This window comes from Conger conger, chromosome 6 (genome assembly GCF_963514075.1).
Source record: "Conger conger chromosome 6, fConCon1.1, whole genome shotgun sequence".
NCBI lineage: Eukaryota > Metazoa > Chordata > Actinopteri > Anguilliformes > Congridae > Conger > Conger conger.
Window position 1 is genome coordinate 55517821 of NC_083765.1, and position 19047 is coordinate 55536867.

Consider the following 19047-nt stretch of genomic DNA (forward strand, 5'->3'; position numbering starts at 1 on the left):
GGTATCAATTGAATTGTAATGCGCTTTGGATAAAGGCCCTACACAAATACAGTCCATTTACCATTTACCTAGTAGGCTACATTTAAAAGCAAGTACTTTTGTACTTCTACTCAAGTAGGAAATGTATTAGCCTATGCTACTTCTGCTTTTAGATTTCACAAGTGGGAATTTCTACTTTGTCCACCACTAATTATTACCAGTAAGGCTGTGATGTTATTTCCACAGTGTTCTTCCCTGTTGGCTTCTGGCTGGATCTGACTTGGGGGCTATTGTGTCTAAAAACTAAATTGGGAGAATGCAAGATTTTCATTGCTGTAGTACAGCGCAGGTCTACCTAATAAAGTGCTGTACTTCTCCATGCAAGAACAATTCTTGCATATGTCAAGGATCCACATGGTGAAAAAGAATTAACTGCGTATGCTTGTTGAGTAATGTGAAATCCAGCTTACTACTACATTAACAAGCAGTGAAATCAAACCTAATTACCCAAGAGCACAGAACAGGACTGGAACAAACCAGTGTAGACAGTGGACTCCCATTACCAGGGAAATAGTGCTTGCAGGCCTTAAGGTGCCTTGAAGGCCACTTCCTCTGTCAGTCCCCTCCCAGGCTATTTCTGCTTCTAAATCGGAAGCATCGGCATTAAGAAGGAAAACCCAAAAGAGACCGACTGTGTGCTAATCAATGAAGTTAAGGGACAATTCAATTCAATCAGCATCAAGCTACAATTTCTGGTGATTTTCGCAAGTTCGGCAAAAATCACCACAAATGGAAAATTAATTAAAAACTTGCATTTATATGGAATACTGTGGTAGATGACATTTTAAAATCTGGTCCAACTAATCATGTGTTGGATAGCACAAGATAAGTTCATAGTTCAGAATGCCCGCTTGTGCTATAGACAAAAATGGGCATGATAACATTGTCTTTCTAAATCACTTCAGTGGATTGTGAGGGCATGTCAGGCCAGGACTGTGCTATCCATGGTTTTGCATTAAATGAGGGATTATTTTACAGAGCAGTGGAATCTGAATAATGATGCTTTTCACCACGGCACCTTGATTCACAAGCAGCCAGTGGGTCAAACAAAAATTCTAGATGAATTGCTTACTGCATATTTCTATTCTTTTATGTTCATGGGCCACTCGACTTGTTCTTATGCCTTGAGTGTCATCCAAAGGACAGCAAATATCCATCAGCAAAAAAGAACAAAATAATAATATAAATACTAATCTCATAGCTATGATAATATAAATAGGAATCGAAAAACTGCGCATAAGACTGTTGCCTCTGCTCTGCAGTGAAGTGTGGTTGGATTTCAGTTGCTTATTATCAGACACCCAACAAAGACAATCTATGAGTAATATATGGAAAACCCATACATCAAGAGAAAATCAATATCACAACATTGCAGAGTGGTATTTATTATGCATATTAGCTTCCAGCACAACAATGAGGCAAACTGAGAGAGAGCAGCTGTTTCTGGCAGGCACTGTATGTAGGCACTGCTGCGGCAAGGTTTCTTTGAAAAGCTCTAAAATGGAGGATTTCCTTTTTGAATATCTGCTGATATGATGCAGATGTAAATGCTCAGCTGGGGGGTCTTGGTGCTGGGGATTGCGTCTTGAGCGGGGTCATGTCATTGAGAATCGTCGGCTGTACTCTCCAACAGACACACTATGGTTTAGAGGGCCAAGTTCTCTTGCAGTCACAGGTACACACACACACACACACACACACATAGCCACAGATATCCAAGAAACCTTCCGCTTTGACAAATCACACACACAACACACACACACAACACACATACACGTACACAACACAGACACACACACACATCCGTAACAATGTTTCATCACTGCAGAAGCACCTGTAAAATCACACACAGCTCTTTAACAATAAAGGCATCCTGGTGATGTTTCCCGGAAGGGAGATTTAAAACATAGAGACAAAACGCATATCGTGAAAGCTTCATGGTATGGCACAGAACAGTCATTTACAGTATACAGTGACTTCAGAAAGTATTCAGGCTCCTTCACTTTTTGCACACTTCATTGTGTTGTAGATTTAATTTAAAATTGATAAAATTTCCATTTCTTTCCCCATCAGTATACAAGGGATATGGCTAATGTCATGCCATTATCTGTATCTGTATATGTATTGCTACTGATGCCAAATTATCTGTATCTGTATTCGGATTGGGAACCGGAAATGGGTGTGGTTCGATTGAAGTAACTGAAAATATATTGGCTTTTTGTTTTTTACTACTGCCATTTGCACATTCCTCGTAACTATTCTAATCTATTCATCATTTCATTACAAAATATCACTTTAAAATACAAATTTCACTATCAATGATTTGAATTATAACGAATTAATAATAATAATAATAATAATAATAATAATAATAATAATAATAATAATAGTAGTAGTAGTTATGATACTAGCTAATAATAATAATAATTATTATTATTATTATTATTATTATTATTATTATTGTCATTATTATTATATAATGCAATGTAAGACAGTTGTGGGGCGCAAATATTGCTTTTTATTTACATTTTTTACTGTTTATAAATTATAAAAACCCTTCTTTTTTTTTACCCTGTGCAAAGGTTTGGGAACCCTTTTGGATTATTCTTTGATGATTTTTAAGGCCCAGGCCCAGGTCATATATCCGTTAGGGCTTCAATGAGTCAAATTAATATAATTCCAGGGCTAAACTTTTTATTTTAACTCCATGCCTTCTAAAGTATCCAACTGCTGATGCTGCTGTTCTGTCTGGTGTTTTGATCTTGTTCTGATTTCAGGATGAAGATGGTCCCTTTCCACCAAGAAGGAGAAGGCTACAAAAACTCTCTCAATGTTTCAAACTACCTATTTCCACTGTCAGAAACATTATTAGAAAATGGTTATTTCTAATAATTAGAAAAGATAAATGGAACAGTTGGAGTCAAGCCAAAGTCCTGGTGAGAAATGTTTAGAAGAACCCACACATCACTGCAAACTAGCTGCAAAAAAAGAGTAGTAAACACAATACACAATACAATACAATGTACTTTAAACAACAAAGACCTACATGGCAGAGTTGCCAGAAAGAATTGAAGTATGCAAAATAAAACATTGAGAAGCCTGAAGCCTTTTAGAACAATGTGCTTTGGACTGATGAAACCAAAATTGAACTTTTTGGCCACTACCAAAGAAGTGTGGAGCCTTTGAGAGAAGAACCCCATGCCAACTGTGAAGCATTATCATTTTGGGCTGTGTGGCAGCTAGGGGCACAGCAAATATTGTGCTAGCGGAAGGAAGAGTGGATTCCACCAAATATCAAGAAATTCTAGAGGCTAATGTTCAAATGTCAGTTCAGACATTGAAATTGAAGAGAGGTTGGGTATTGCAACAAGACAATGATCCAAAGCATACCTCAAAATCAAAAATGAAGTACCTCCAGGAAAGACGGATGAAGGTTTTGGAATGGCCACCATAGTCCCCAGACTTGAATATTATTGAAAATCTGTATCTCAAACATGCCGTACATGCAAAGAGGCCAGAGAATATTTCTGAGCTAAAGGTGTTCTGCCAGGAAGAATGTGGAAAAATTCCAAAAGTAAGAAATGAAACTCTTAGCTGTAGTGTTTATAGACTATTATACACCTATAGTTGCCAGAGGAGGAGTTATAAAGTACTAACTGACAGGGTTCCCAAACATTTGCACAGGGCCTTTTTATTTTTTTATTAGAAGAAATGTGTCATGTTTAATGTTTACCATTTAGAGGTCAGGTTCGCTTCTGTTTGCTTTTTGACCAGGGCTGTCCACAGTTTTGCACAGTAATATACCTAACACCTAACATGTCTTTGCCCACACACTGTATCCCAAATCTCTTTATTTATTTATTTTTTATTATTATTTAAACAAAATATATAATACAGGGAGGCTGGCCCTGCAATTCATCAACATTCCAAATAATGTAATAGTATTTGGCTGCATCCCTACAATCTACACTGAATAACTCATAATGACAAAGTGAAACCATGTTTGTAGAAATCTTTGGAAATGTATTAAAAACCAAAAACTGAAATCTTTAATTTACATAAGTATTCAGAACTTTTGCTGTGGCACTCCAAATGATGGCCAGGTGCATCCTGTTTGCTTTAATTATCCCTGAGATCCAAATTGTGATTTGCTCAGTTATTGCAAGTGTTACTTCTTTGAAATCACAGTTTGGTGATTTCAGTGACCGTGGTAATCAGTTAAAACTATTTGTATGTATTTATAAGTAGAAGTCAGTAAAATGTTGACTAAATCATAGGATAAATCACAAAGTTGGCCAGGTCAGTCACAACCAAAATTTTGGTCAGGTGCATCCTGTTTGGTTTAATTCCACTTGAGATGTGTCCAGAACTTGATTGGAGTCAGCTGTGGCAAATTTTATTGATTGGACATAGTTTAGAAAGGCACACACCTGTGTATAAAAAGGACCCACAATTCACACTGGGTGTCAGGACAAGCATTCAACAATGAACTGAAGCATTCAGCCAGACAATGCTGGAGTCGCATCGAGACAAGTCTGTGGCTGTTTTTGAGTAGCCCAGCCAAAGGCCAAACTTAAACCCCATAGAACTGTGGAGTGACCTGGAGATCTGCCTGGAAGATTGGGATAAACTGCCCAAATCCAGGTGTGCAAAGCACTTACTCCACAAGACTCAAACTGAAAGCTCAAACTGTAGCCAAAGGGGCTTCTACAAAGTACTGAAAGCAGTTATATAAATGAGAGATTTTGGTTTTATATTTTAATACATTTGCAAACATTTATTTGTTATTATGGGTTATTGAGTGTAGATTGATCATCAAAAATGCCATGCCCTTTAAAATTAGTCCTACAGCACCGTGTGTAAAATGTGAAAGGATCTGAATATTTTCTGAAGCCACTGTATATTTCCCCACAAAACTGAAGTGCGACCAATCTTTCAGTTTACTGCAGCACAGCAGACTGCCTTGTGCCATGAATGAATATCCAATTAATAAATGGATTCATTACAATGTGCTGCAATAAACTCAATGGAGAAAATCGATGACCTGTGAGACCAGGCTTGCCTCAGACATTGGCAGATTCATTATATACTTTTAAGCCTCATTAAGGTAGAGGACCAATAGGGAAAGGTGAAATTACATTACCTGTTTTCCCCTCTACCACTGTGGTAGAAATCATCATAGTGAAGAGGTAGGTTTGGTATTTAGAAAGATTCTTACTGCAGGTAGGATAAAGATCAACATTGTGGGCTACAATTCAGGCTAGGGCTCACCTGAGACCTACTGTACAACAGTTTTAGAACCGATTCCCTTTCTCCAGATTAAGAAAAGCTTGCAGTCAATTGCAAGGAGTAGCATAGTGTGTGCACATCAAAATGTTATTTTCCTGTTTCTACTTTAGTTTTCAAAGGCTCGGCACAAATATGAGATGATAACTGTTTTGTTCTGTATGTTTTTCATAATGAAATAATCACCGGGGACATCTGATCATAATATGAATTTGGTAAACAAAAGTAGTGATCACTTGAGGCTATTCAATAATAAATCCAGCACACTAATACCACAGGAGAATAATACACAATTATTTGTAATAATGGACAGTTTAGATCTGTGGCAAATTGTGTCAGACTCCAGTATTCCAACCAAAGGTAACAAAGTAACTCATTCATTCATTCATTATCCTAACCCGCTTATCCTGAATAGGGTCGCAGGGGGCTGGAGCCTATCCCAGCATACATTGGGCAAAAGGCAGGAATACACCCTAGACAGGTCGCCAGTCCATTGCAGGGCACACACACCATTCACTCACACACTCATACCTACGGGCAATTTAGACTCTCCAATCAGCCTAACCTGCATGTCTTTGGACTGTGGGAGGAAACCGAAGTACCTGGAGGAAACCCTCGCAGACACAGGGAGAACATGCAAACTCCACACAGAGAGGCCCCGGCCGACGGGAATTCAAACCCAGGACCTTCTTGCTGTGAGGCAGCAGTGCTACCCACTGCACCATCTGTGCCGCCAGGTAATAAATTAATAAAAAATGAAGTAATTAAAGGCACTTTAAATCTCCTTGGAAACATTCTTTGTTGTTCATCTCACTTTATGTATTGTTTGCCTTTCAGGATCAATGAAGCTAGACCTGTCTATCACACAGAGGTCCCTCCCTTCCATTTCAGTAGAGTCAGTACTTTGGCAAAACCAGAGTTAAGGCCAGTTCATAGTACAGTGGATTTTGCTTGTCATAGCTATGTTGGGTTTATACTCTGCGTGACTGGAGTGCGTTTATATATTTTTGCTTGATTTCTCGACTATAAACTGTCCTTTAGATCACCAAGAGAATCAACTGACTGTGTGTATAGTCTGAATATCCACTGATATCCAAGTAGCAGTGCATAAAACCTTCAGCTGTGACAAAAACATACACAGAACGAGTGTACACACACACACACACACACACACACACACACTGTACATTCAGAGAGTCAACACTATGTTATCTGATAATTATTGTTACTGATTTGAATTCTGAATTACTCTCTGAGTAATAAAGTGTATGACTCCTGATAGCATGGACAGTCCATCATTTCAACTTGTTTCAGTGTCTTGACTGCTGTTGTGGTGGGGACTTGAAATGGGACTTTTGCTTACAATACAGAATAAAAGTATGTTGAGGCCTTCACCGGACAGGGGAAAAGACGATACATTTATAATTATGATTGAGGGCATTTGTTTGTCACCCCTTTAAGGAAGATGCCACACATAGTCCTACATGTACAAAATTAATAATGACTGAGGTAAGGAAAGTATCCCAGGGGCTACTTTGACAGCGACTGGATACCATTTTTCTTCGTCAACCGACATCGCACTACAGAAAGATGACAGAAGGCTGCTTACATCATTCATGTATGATTATTTCTAATATTTAGTTTCATAGCATATATCTGACATATGATAGTGAATTAGTTAATGCTATTTGGTCAAACTGTGTCTGCTCATTTCAGACTAATTTATTTCAAATTGTTGAACAAAACACATTGTTTTCACTCAATAAAGTCTAGTCTAATGTATAGTTTAGTATAATGGTTGACAATTGTTTCCTGTAATTCACACCAAGGACTGGGGTGTGATTCCCAGTCCTGCCAAAGCAGAGTTTGGCCGCGGGCGGGACCATGTGACTTGGAGAAGGCGTGTCATTCTCAGGATCATCCTGGCTGCCGAGGGACAGGGTGTAGGCGGTGCAATTGGAATAGATAGGGCTCAATTGGGAGAAAAACTGCTTAAATGTGAAACAAATTGAAATAAATAAAAGGCATTTATGCATTCCATCTTCCGGCCATGCGTAATTGAATAAATAACACACTCTGTATTTTGGAAGGCAAGGGGATATTGCTTGGGTTTTTGCTATGTGGGTAACACAGAGCCAATAGGCAGTATACATGCAATCCATCTGAAACAATAACGATGGCTAGGACTGGGAATGAAGAAGGGACTACACCCTCAGCCAGCAGCGTTAAATTATTAGCTTTTCAAATAAACGTCACATAACTCAGTTTTACTGAGCTCTGCTGAACACCAGGGGAGTAGTCACATCACACTCAAATGACATACTGGCACTGACAGGATATAACCTAATGCAATATACATCATATTTATCAGATGCAGATCTCGGAAAGATAGAAATGAAAATGTATTCAGTCCTGCTTGTAGCCCCCAACCCCCCAAGAACCCATCTTCTGAACATATACAGGGGTCTAATCAACATGAATTGCTGAATTTAATTTAAATGATCCTGGGAAGCAGGTCTAGATATTAATTTATAATTAACAGGCAAAGTTGATCACTATCTGTATATGATATACTATAATAAATAATAACTTGCATTCATAAAAAGGTATTTCTCTTACAAGCCTTATTCCATATTTACTATATGTTAAATCCAACCTCTTATCCTCAAGATTGTGAATGGCATTACACAATTGGGGCATTCAATTTAATTACATTTCCTGTGCACTATATGTATGCACTTACAGTAGATTTTTAGAGCTATAACATTACTGTTCAGGAGACTGTACATATCATCAGCATCACCCGAGGCGAAACAGTCTCTCAAGGACAATGCTATAATGAGGCTTAAGTGTGTCTTTTATAAATATCTATTTGTGGCACAGTTCAACTTTCTGTTCCAAAGATAAAATAAAATATTATTTCCTAATTGATCTGAACTTTTGCATTGATTTCTTTCTCAAGGAATAATAATAATAATAACTTGATTTAAATAGCATATATAGAACACATACAGTACTGCACCTTACAGGAATGGAATGGACAGTTGGCAGAATCTGAGTATCCGAGGGTTCTGAGAGGGGCATATTTTACTCAAATATTTTTTTTAAATCCCATAAGAGCACCTTAAAATCAATTACGCTATCAACTGGCAGCCAGTGTTGTGATTTAAAAATTGCAATCAGCTATTTGAGAAAATGAAGAAAGAAGACTGCATATAATAAGCAACACAGATAGTAACCTGAACATAATGTTATGTTCAAACGTGGGAAAACCATGCTTTTATTTCAATACATTTTCTCATGTGTCAGTGTTTTTTATTAAGTAACTTATTTTTTCTGAAAACCATAAGTGTCAAAATTATTTGCGCCCTTAACAATTATTGTAAACAAAATCAAACAAAGTTGAATTGACAATGAAATGTTACTCAATTTAGTTCATCTCAGTGTAAAGGAACTATGGGCCAGATGTGCTAAGCCTTTTTGCAATGATTTTAAGGCTTATGAAGCATTCAGGAAACATGCATCTTATGTATGAAACTGCCACATGGGCCTGGAACTGAAACATACGTATGATCTACTGGAGTCATCGCAAGCTGCGCTTCTCTACTTAAAGCATATGCATTATATTCATCGTGCAAATACCGAGGCGCAAGCAAGACAATGACACAGGCTCCGGATCTCCAAATGACTTTGCTCTGAAATAATCTTTGCAACAAAAATCACACTATTTCACCTCCATTTTATTTCAGAAATGACTGAAATAACGTGCTTAGCCGTAGTAACAGTAAAAAGTGGTAGAAATTTTTGAAATCATTGCCGCGAGTAAAAACAAAATGCTGCTTTTAATCGCTTTTGTCTCGCCGATACATGGATATCGCCACATGCAGTGAAGATATGTAATGCACTAAACTTGTGTTTTAAATGCGCTGGTTAAGATCTATCTATATTGTATAATTCCATTGCTTCCTGCTTCACTCGACTATAAAACTGAGGTAACAAGCATGCAAAATCCCTTTGTCATCCATCAGCATGGGAAAAGCCAAAGAACTGTCAATTCAAAAGAGACAGATGGGAGTCTGTCAATGGGTACACAAAAAATACATAAATAGTTAAACATACCACTTAGCAAAAAATAAAATAAAATAAATATGCAATGGTTGCAAACTTTCCAGGAAGAGGATGCAAGTGCATGTTGTCCCAATGGACGGTGAGGAAGATGGAGAGGGAGGCCTTAAAGAACCCAAGGATCATGGTTTAAGAATTGCAGAGATTGATTGCATCTTGGGGTCACCAGGTCTCAAAAATAACCATAAAACACTACCTCCATTACCAACAAACTCTTTTGAAGGGTGGCATGAAGAAAGTACAATATAACAAAGCGTCTCGAGTCATTGGAATTATGAGTAGAAGAGCGTGCTATGGTCAGATGAATAAATTGGCTATACACACCATCGACATGTTTGGTTGCAAAAGAGGAATGCATACAAGGAGAAGCACCTTATACCTACTGTCAAATATGGAGGTGGGTCATTGATGTTTTGGAGATGTTTTGCTGTTCGTGGTCCAGGGGCACTATTTAAGATCAATGGTACAATTAATTCAAAAAAGTACCCTGTCTCTGCTAGGAAGCTGAGACTCGATCATAAATAGATTTTCCAGCAACAACTGTCTACAATGGCCAACTCAGTTTCCAGACTTAAATCCTATGAAAAACCTGTGGTCTGAACCAGAGAGGGGCATCCATAAGTGCAAGGATATCAATTATCTGCATCGAGAAACGGTCAAAAATCCCTCCAAATTTGTTCTCTAACTTTATCACAAATTAAAGGAAAAGGCTTTCAATGGTTCCAATGACTGTGAAATCTGTTTTTTGTTTATTTGAAAAATGTGGCTTTGGCGGATTCCATTGAATCATTAATAAAGCACACTACATTACACATGTTGGAAAATAAAGTTTATGTCAATAACAGTATTATTTTTTAGTTTACAGTATATTTTGCTAATATTTATCAAGGGTTTCACAGACACAGATTAGGCTTAGTCCCTGTCCGTGAAACTGGCCCATAAAGACATACATGTACTTCAGATCACAGATGTAAAGCATAATGTAAGCAACATTAATGGTTAATGTCAATGAATATGAATTGAAATACTTCCTCTCATTGACCTCAGAGGGAAAACACTATACCATAAGGACACCTTAATTGTTGCTTGTATTCATCTCATTCACCCCTACAAAAAAGGGCACAGGTTTACACAACAGAACACATATCTGAGTCAATATTCTGTCATAGCTCAGTCAATAGTTCTGTGGTTAAATAGATGCAATTGGTTATGGAAATTCAATGCATGGTATGTTTTTACTTTGACAGTACAATGCTTTGATTTCCCCTGTGATGTAACTCTTCAAAGAAAACGTGACTAACAAAACTATTGTTTGTTTAAGGCTTCGCTGTCTTCAAAGTGAAGAAGTAGTAACTGGTAATTATGCTGTGGAGTTTGCCTACAAACTGCATCCCCCTGACTTGAAGTGCTGCTCGAGACTACTGTGAGACTGCTGTTATGCGAGAAGCCTCCGACTTGGTTTGATGAACAAATGCTTAACACTAGCATTTCCTTACCACGCTGGCTACTTAACTAAACTTCTGACAGCCCACTTTCACTTCCACATGTCCAGCATCACCTCTCCTTTCCCAGAGGATCCCAGAAATAGGCCTAAATCTTTTAACACATGGCTCCGTGAAAACTGGCCTCCCTCTAAACCTGAACAAAGACATCAAGAATCTGAAGTTAAGCCATGCTTGCCCCATAATGTATGTTCATTTTCTGAACAATCAGATATAGATGCCTCAACTCCATGTTTTCTCCCATATTTAGAATGTTGCAAAAGGTTTCACATTTTCCAACCGAGGCAAGCATAGCATAGTACAGTAAAGGTGCAGTAAACAGTTCAAATCACTTCCTCCTTGAACTCATAGTGTATTTTGACTGTCTATGGTTTAGCACATTCTGCTGAATATTTTCTATTGACAGACCGTATTTCTCATTGAATATGCATTGGCTAAGAGATTTCCAAGCTATGTTTGGAGATCTGCACACAGGAAATCAAGAACACTTTCAGCCCTTGGCATGTGGTTTCCAACAATAAAGTAAAGAGAAATCTCTCTTGGAATCTAGTCATACGATCACTTCTTTTGACATGGAGTAGGAGGTCTTGTGGGTGTTTCTATCTCTGCTAACATGCTTGGTTTCACATCTGGAATAGCAATTTATGGGTGATTTTGTGATTCATTATTTTTCTTTAGATGATAACATTTTGCAGCATTTTTTTAATGTTCAGAGATTTATTTGAACTTTATTTGAACTGTTCTGCACAGACAGTAATGACAATTTCAGCTTCTTTGCTAGCATTGAGTGCATGTTTTACGTTTTTAGCTTACTGTATCATTAGTTTGATAAGAATTAGGAGAAAAAGAGAGCATGAGAATGGTTTGGGACTATAACTGGATAGTCAGATAACTGGCACACTTGCTAATGAAGGAAAGTAAATTAAAGCATTTAGGCTACTGCTAGCTATAGATCATGTCTTCCTCTCTCTCCTCTTACACACACGCACACACTCACAAACATCCCCCCCCCCAAACACACACACGCAGTTTCCCCTTCATTTGTTAATAATATAATAATAGTGGTATAATAATAGTAATAATAATAATAATGTAGTTGTAATAGTGGTATATGCAATGAATACCACACACATCAGTTATATACTGTATTATATTTTGTGTATCAAATGTTCAGTGTGTGTGAGAAGGAAACATGCAACTGTAATCCAGCCAGTTAGCGTGAGGAGTTTGCAGTGTTTTATAAATGTGGGTGTACAGGGCATACACCCACCAAGGCCATTCCAAGTACTTTGGTTAGGCTTGGCTATAGGCCTGGTACAATCAAAGCATGCTATCACATTTAGTGTGGAGATATATGTAGGTCCAAATTAGCTTGTGAGGCCAAAAATATATATAAATATTTTTTACATCATACATTTGAAGAAACCTGAAATTCCGTTTGAAATCCACACATAGCCTGATTGGCCAAACATTGAAAGTCAGACATAAAACCTTATATTTACCTCAACAGAAACAACAGCCATCATACAGTGGGTCCTTATGGAACAGACAGGTCACTGGCAAATAAAACCATACTGTATTTGAAATCACTGTGAGTTTTAGACAATATGACAAAGTGGTGGGTCATTTTTGAGTACATAGGCTATACCATAAGACACACACACCAAGAAAAAATTGCATAGGCACATATGTTCTGCAAACATTTAAAAAGACGACCCACGAATCACAATAAAGACAAAACTGCGAGACCCTCCAGCACTGCATCCTAGCTCGCATTAAATTGACACTTGTGACGATTTGAATGTTATTCGTGGGTTACATAACTTTTTACTTGCTAAGAAATCACACCAACTTCGGTTCAAAGCTGCGAACACGATATTTCCCGGATAAATCAATGAGTAAAGGTTTATCACATAGTGAGTTATTAGGTCAACCATGACATAAAGGCGGTTTCAGTGAACCATATTGTTCATATGTTTTTCAGGGTGGTCAAATGCCGACTTAAATGCATTAGTCAACAAAGAAATAGGACGTACAATGTATTCAATTCTGCTTACTCCTCAACTGGACACGATCTGTAATAATCTACCACATAATCGAAAACGGTTCTGTTCGTTAAAAAACGGATTGGCAAATCCACCCACTCAAAATGTGTCTGTTGTGTTGTTCTCTGTCATAAGTGAAACTAAAATAGTGTTAAAGATATATTATTTTAACAACGTTAAAGCAAGGTTTTGAACGTTATCACTTCATCTAGACTGCATATCAAACAGGAATAATTGTAGTAGAAAGTATGTCATTGTGGAATTGTCAAAATATGGAATAAAGATGTCTCATTTTCGAATATGTGGAGAACCGCAAGGTAGCTACGGCCAATACAGATTAACAAAACAAATCAAGTCCATTGTTCTTTAGTTTTCCATGCTATCGCAGCTCCCTGGCCTGGCAACAGACTGGGGAAAAGTAACTTATCAAGTACTTCTCTAAGTATTATAGCCTACAGATTCAGAAAACATGCGAAACGGCAAGGTAATTAAATGTCGGCACAGATATTGCTTAATCAGTGACTAAATGTTTTGTTTAAAAAATCTGAATGTTTTAAGTCAGCGTGAGCGGACGGGACTAAAAAACAGATGAAGGCCATAATTATTTCACTGTTTTATTATTGCATATTGTTTAATTGTATGTAAGGAAAAAAGCACATATGAACATCACATATGGTTAGTGAAAGACAATTTTGCACAGCAAAATATATAAAAAAAGAAATATTTTAATTAACATATTATCTTAAAAAACAAATAATGATGATTGATATTTTCCACATTTTGCGCAAGCAGGGTATCAATCCCTGACCAGATATCAATGTCCATACATGACCGATTATTATATTATTGCCTTGGAAACGATGAAATCGATTAAAAAAAACAAACAACAAACATCTTGTCCTGCATGATAACACATGTTAAAATCGCATTATTAAATTATCCAGCAATGCCAATGCTAATTAGCGTTCTAAACAGCTTCTATTATGTAATATATGATTGCAGGTTATATCTTAGTGCAATTCAGTCCAAAATACTTCAATTTGTTTTTTTAAAAATAATACGTTTTAAATGCATGGTTATCGTTGAGCTAGTTGAGACATACAACCCCCCGCCCCCCTCCCCCCAAAACCCACCACCACCCATGTAATACTTTGGCTTAAAATACAGTCAGTGGTATAAAAAGGCTACATCTTTCAAACTTCTGTTTTCACTGTAAGCACATGCTGAATAAAAAGCTCTGTTTACTTAATCAAACAATCGGGTTGCGAACAATCCCATTTTATTTTACATATTTTGAACGCTCCTCCCCATTACACAAACAGAATAGAAAACAGAAAGAAAATCTATTTAGTGCACAGGACTTTCAAAACTACGTCTAAGTAAGTAAACCTAGTTCATCTACCACGTTCCTTTTTAATAAATCCTGTAGCATAGCCATGTTGTTTTTAGGTTTACAGAATATAAAACGGTATACTTAATGACAATATATACGAGGAATCAATAGCATTCCAGGATTTCCCAATACATAAGGATGGTGGTATTCATTAAATAAACAACCCGCTTTAAGCAACAGTTTTAGTCCCAGCGAGGGATCGATTCCTTTCAGAAATGGCAAAGTCCTGTCCCCTGGCAACAAGGATCCCGGTCTGACAGCTTTCAACGAGAATGCGTCAGTGCAGTAAATTCTATGGAAACCGGAGTCAACGGCGTTCAATTGAACATTGCTGAGATCTGAAGGTACAATTTCACAGGAGGAGTTGGTTGAGCGTGTCCCGCACACTTTTTGCCATCCACAAAAAAGTGATAAGGCAAAATAAAGTTACGAATGCCATGCGGAGTCATCCAGAAGTTCGTTTTCAAGCACAAAAAGATACCATGGCCTACATGTCCAGCATGCAGGGCAGTTTAATAATATATAGTCTCTTTTAAACAATATTAAATCGTTTCTAAATTGTTATAGTTTTGTTGCAAAACTCAAAATAGCGAGTATATGACGAATGGTATGAGAATCGGGTAAAAATGGCAGACTTAATCCTCCGAGTCGGCTAATAGAAAAAGAGGCCAAGGACTTACTATTGAAGGTAGTTGCAGTTGATTTTGGCAGGTTTTTCTTTTTCGTTGTAGGTTTAAAGATGCAAAAATTGGCTGATTAACTTAGATTTTTAGATCATTGGCGAATGAACAAGGTGTGTACACAAACGCATAGCATGATCAAAACACAAACCATAGAAAATAGGTTGCGCTATCTAAAAAAACACAGCAAGCCAAAATGATTTAAAAAAACTCCCATGAGCTTAACAAATGAAAAGAAAAAAAAAGTATAGATCAAAAAAATTTAATTAATGGCACCATAATGTGCTCCATATTAGGAACGTACTTTTTGATACACGTTCAATTGTTATATTGTAAGCCCCCCAAAACTTCTGCAAATTCGAATTCTCATATTTCAAAATGAAAAAGGCCAATGGTTGGAAATGTGTTTCTTGGGATAGCAAGCGCCATAAAAAAATATTCACATGACCATTTTTAATGAAGACGTTGAAAATCTTGTTTTTTTTTTCTCTCTCTCACTTTTTCTCAGTTTTTTTTTTCAATGCTGACACTCACATGAAAAATTCTGGAGATGAAGGGGTGTTGTCACTGCTAGACCCGTTTTCTCTGAAGCCATTTCCGACGAGCTTCTCATATTTTTCCTTGTAGACGTCCCTTTCCCGAACTAGTCGCGAGATTTCTTGTTTGAGGTGATCAACTTGCTGAATAAGCTGTGTCTTCTCGCCTTCCAGGATGTGGCGTTGCTGGACCCTCTTGTAGCGACAGGATTGCGCATAGCCTCTGTTTTTGAGGGTCCGCCTCTTTTGTTTCAGCCTGATCACTTCTTCTTTGCCGACCCCCCGGAGCTGCCGATTGAGCTCTCGCACTGACATTGTCACCAGCTGATCGTCCGAAAACCGGTCGTCCAAATGTGCATGTTGGTGACTTCCTCCTGAGTTCACACTGGCGGGGACCCCGGGTGTCTGGTGATGAGCCCCTGTGTGATGGTGATGATGATGATGGTGATGAGGACCTCCGTTCTGGGCTGCGGCAGCCGCGATGACTGCAGAAACCACAGCGGCTGCGGATCCCATCTCCTCCCCACCCATGGTGCCTCCTGCTCCGCCTGCACCGGCGAACTGCTGCCCTCTAGCATAGCCATCGAATGTCTGAAGTTGGTGAGTGCTGTTGATCAGTGCCTCTACGGCGTCTTCGGGGCAAAAGCCCAGAGCCTCCGGGTTCAACTGCTGTTGATAACCCGTCATCCAGTAGAAGTCCTCCAAATGTGCCTTCTGGTCGCTCCCGGAGCCTGGACTAGGCGCCGAGAAGCTTGGAGAAGGGGGCACCGAGCTGCAAGGCGTGCTCATCGGGGTGGAAGAGAGGGATCCCCCGGCGATCAGGCGGCTGCACTGGCTGTTGTTGCGATCGGACTCCACCGGCTCCTTCTTCACTTCAAACTTCATCAGATCGAAGTCATTAACATATTCCATAGCCAGAGGGCTGGTGGGCAGGTCGGAGTTGCTCATTGCCAGTTCTGATGCCATCCGTTTGCTGACAGTCCTCCAAGGGGGCTGAAGACCAGCTGTCAAACTTTGCTGATTTGAAGGAGAGTGAGCCAGCTTGATAATTTATATCTATTCAAAACCAAGAAAATTGTTTTCGCTTCGCTGCGGCGATGATAAAATTATTTATTTCCTTTGCAGAGTCTCATACGCGGACGCACCAGGTTTGTGTGTGCGTTTATCCACTCTCCTTTCTTTGCAGGGTATCGGTGGCTTCTCTTTTCAGACATTTACCTCTTCAGGGTTTCTTAAAATAATACATTATGTGCATTTGAAACGGCCAGATGTGTTAGTAATAGGCAAATTGTAGTCGTGTAAAATTACCCCAGGCTTGTACGAGAAATTTTGAGGGATCACCAAGCAGATGAGTTTAAAAGCATTGCAGAGTTTTATAGCCGCTCTGACGTCAGGTTGAAATGGGGAATTGACTCAGCCCCATAGCCAATGGGCTCACTCGGTCTGAAAACTGATTTGCATAATAGTATAGAAACAAAACTTTTCTCAACTGTCAAAAGACTATCAGCTGACCCTCAGTTAGGTCTAAAAATCTTAACTCTTTCCTACTGTGTTTTAACTTAAAAAAACGTTGTCAATGATCATAATTAACTGTCTTTGTCGCGTGTTACATGCAAATCCAGTTTACTACTGAGGGTAACTCGTAAAACACCGCACCATGTAGGCCAATATAAGACAAGTTAAATAACCTGTACAGAACTATTAATCCTCATATTCATCGATTGTAATGAATACACCTGCATTATGTTACATTTAGTCATTTAGTTAAATCAGAATTTTCACTGTGGCGTTGCACGCCTGTAACTATTAATTTCCCTTTTGAACCAAGTGACGAACTCAGCTTGTGTTTCGTGTATTCTTATTAGCAATGACGAAACATCTGGCGAACTTATGTTATTTATGTATAAATTAATGAATTTATTCAAACTTTTTACATAAACCGCTTACTTTACGATTGTTTGCATCTTCATTTAAATAAATCACCCTTATAGTCTTAGCAAAGTAGCCTACTGGTGATGTCCTTTTATCTTGTTTGTTTGGTTTAAATACATCTTATCGCATACAGAAGCATTTGTGGACCGCCGGAGCGCATCAGAAACAATGGTCGCTTTACTCTAATGAAAACTCAACAGTGCCACCTTTTGGAATAGTCGTTGCAGTCTTTCTCTTTTCACAGTGCTGATGTTCACAATGTAAAAAATCGTGCTTACTAAAATGTTACACAAAGCTATATGAGCCAATAACGAACTTAATTCTGTATTGCAATTTAAACATTTACTTTTGTCCCTTTAACTTTAAGAAAAAAGGAGGACCACAATGGTAGATTTATAGGATGCACTTTTAATTACATCACACGCAATGAATCCACAATTGCTTGCTTATTGCACCAGTATAGTATTCCTGTGTGATATTGCAATATGTTAGCTAGTTTAGCCAATAATCAAGATATTACAATACAAATATGTTGGCCCCCATGTAAGGTTATTTGCCAGTGCCCCTGCCCCTGCCCCTAACTAGAAGCAAACTAGCTATTTGTTGTGTACCCACAGGTAAGTCTAACTTTATGATGGTTAGGAAGGCATTATGATGTTTATGATTATGATTACAGTGATGATGATGATGATGATAATGATGATGATGTTGATTATTATACATTGACCGTTCCATTACATTTTTTCCATTATGAAGTTATACTGTGGGCTCCAGAATTATTGGCACACCTGACTGCCAATGCACAGAAACATTTTTAAAAAGACTATATAATTATTGAGAAACTCAAAATGCCAACATGCAAAAATATAGTGTATTTCATTATCGTTTCAATGAAACGAACCAAAATCAAATATGCAAGGATCTGCATTGAAGAATGGTCCAAAATCACTCCAAATGTGTTACTTAGCCAATGTCAAGCATTACAGGAAAATACATGCTGTTATCCTTGCCAGAGGTGGATGCACCAAGTACTAAGTCATGTTTGCCAATAATTATGAAACCTTTTGGTGAAATTTATTTTGGTGAAATATATTTTTTATTAAATTAATGATTGATTTTACACTGAAACATAAATAAATTACAGTGTTTTTTGCATGGTGGCATTTTGAGTTTATCTCAATAATTATATTGTTTTGCGTATTGCCAGTCAGGGGTGCTAATAATTCTGAAGCCCATTTTATATACATGCACTTTATTAGGTATTAATATTTTTTTACTTCTTTTGCTTTTGTATCCCATCCACTTCCAAGTTTTGATATTCTGTGAGTTCAGAGTTGCTCTTCTGCATACCATTGTTGTAATGTGTGGTTATTTGCACTACTGTCGCCTTCCTGTCATGTTTATGTTTATGTTTATTTATTTAGCACAAATTTTAGTACAAATCTGTGCAAGGTGGGAGCGAAGCCCTAACAGGCTTGTACAGAGCTCCACACCTAACCAACACTTACT

General features: G+C 38.0%; 1 protein-coding gene across 2 annotated transcripts in view; it reads right to left on the minus strand.

The window, feature by feature from the left end:
- mafa (MAF bZIP transcription factor a) overlaps positions 1–16964 on the minus strand; it is a 30199-nt gene extending 13235 nt beyond the window's left edge. For both annotated transcript variants that reach the window (XR_009709037.1, XM_061247093.1), the window contains exon 1: positions 15605–16964. Coding sequence is in view for 1 of the 2 variants with exons in the window: in XM_061247093.1 (XP_061103077.1) it covers positions 15605–16572 (968 nt within the window). In the remaining variant the exon portion in view is untranslated. The remainder of the gene's footprint in view (positions 1–15604) is intronic.
- Positions 16965–19047: the final 2083 nt, after the last annotated feature.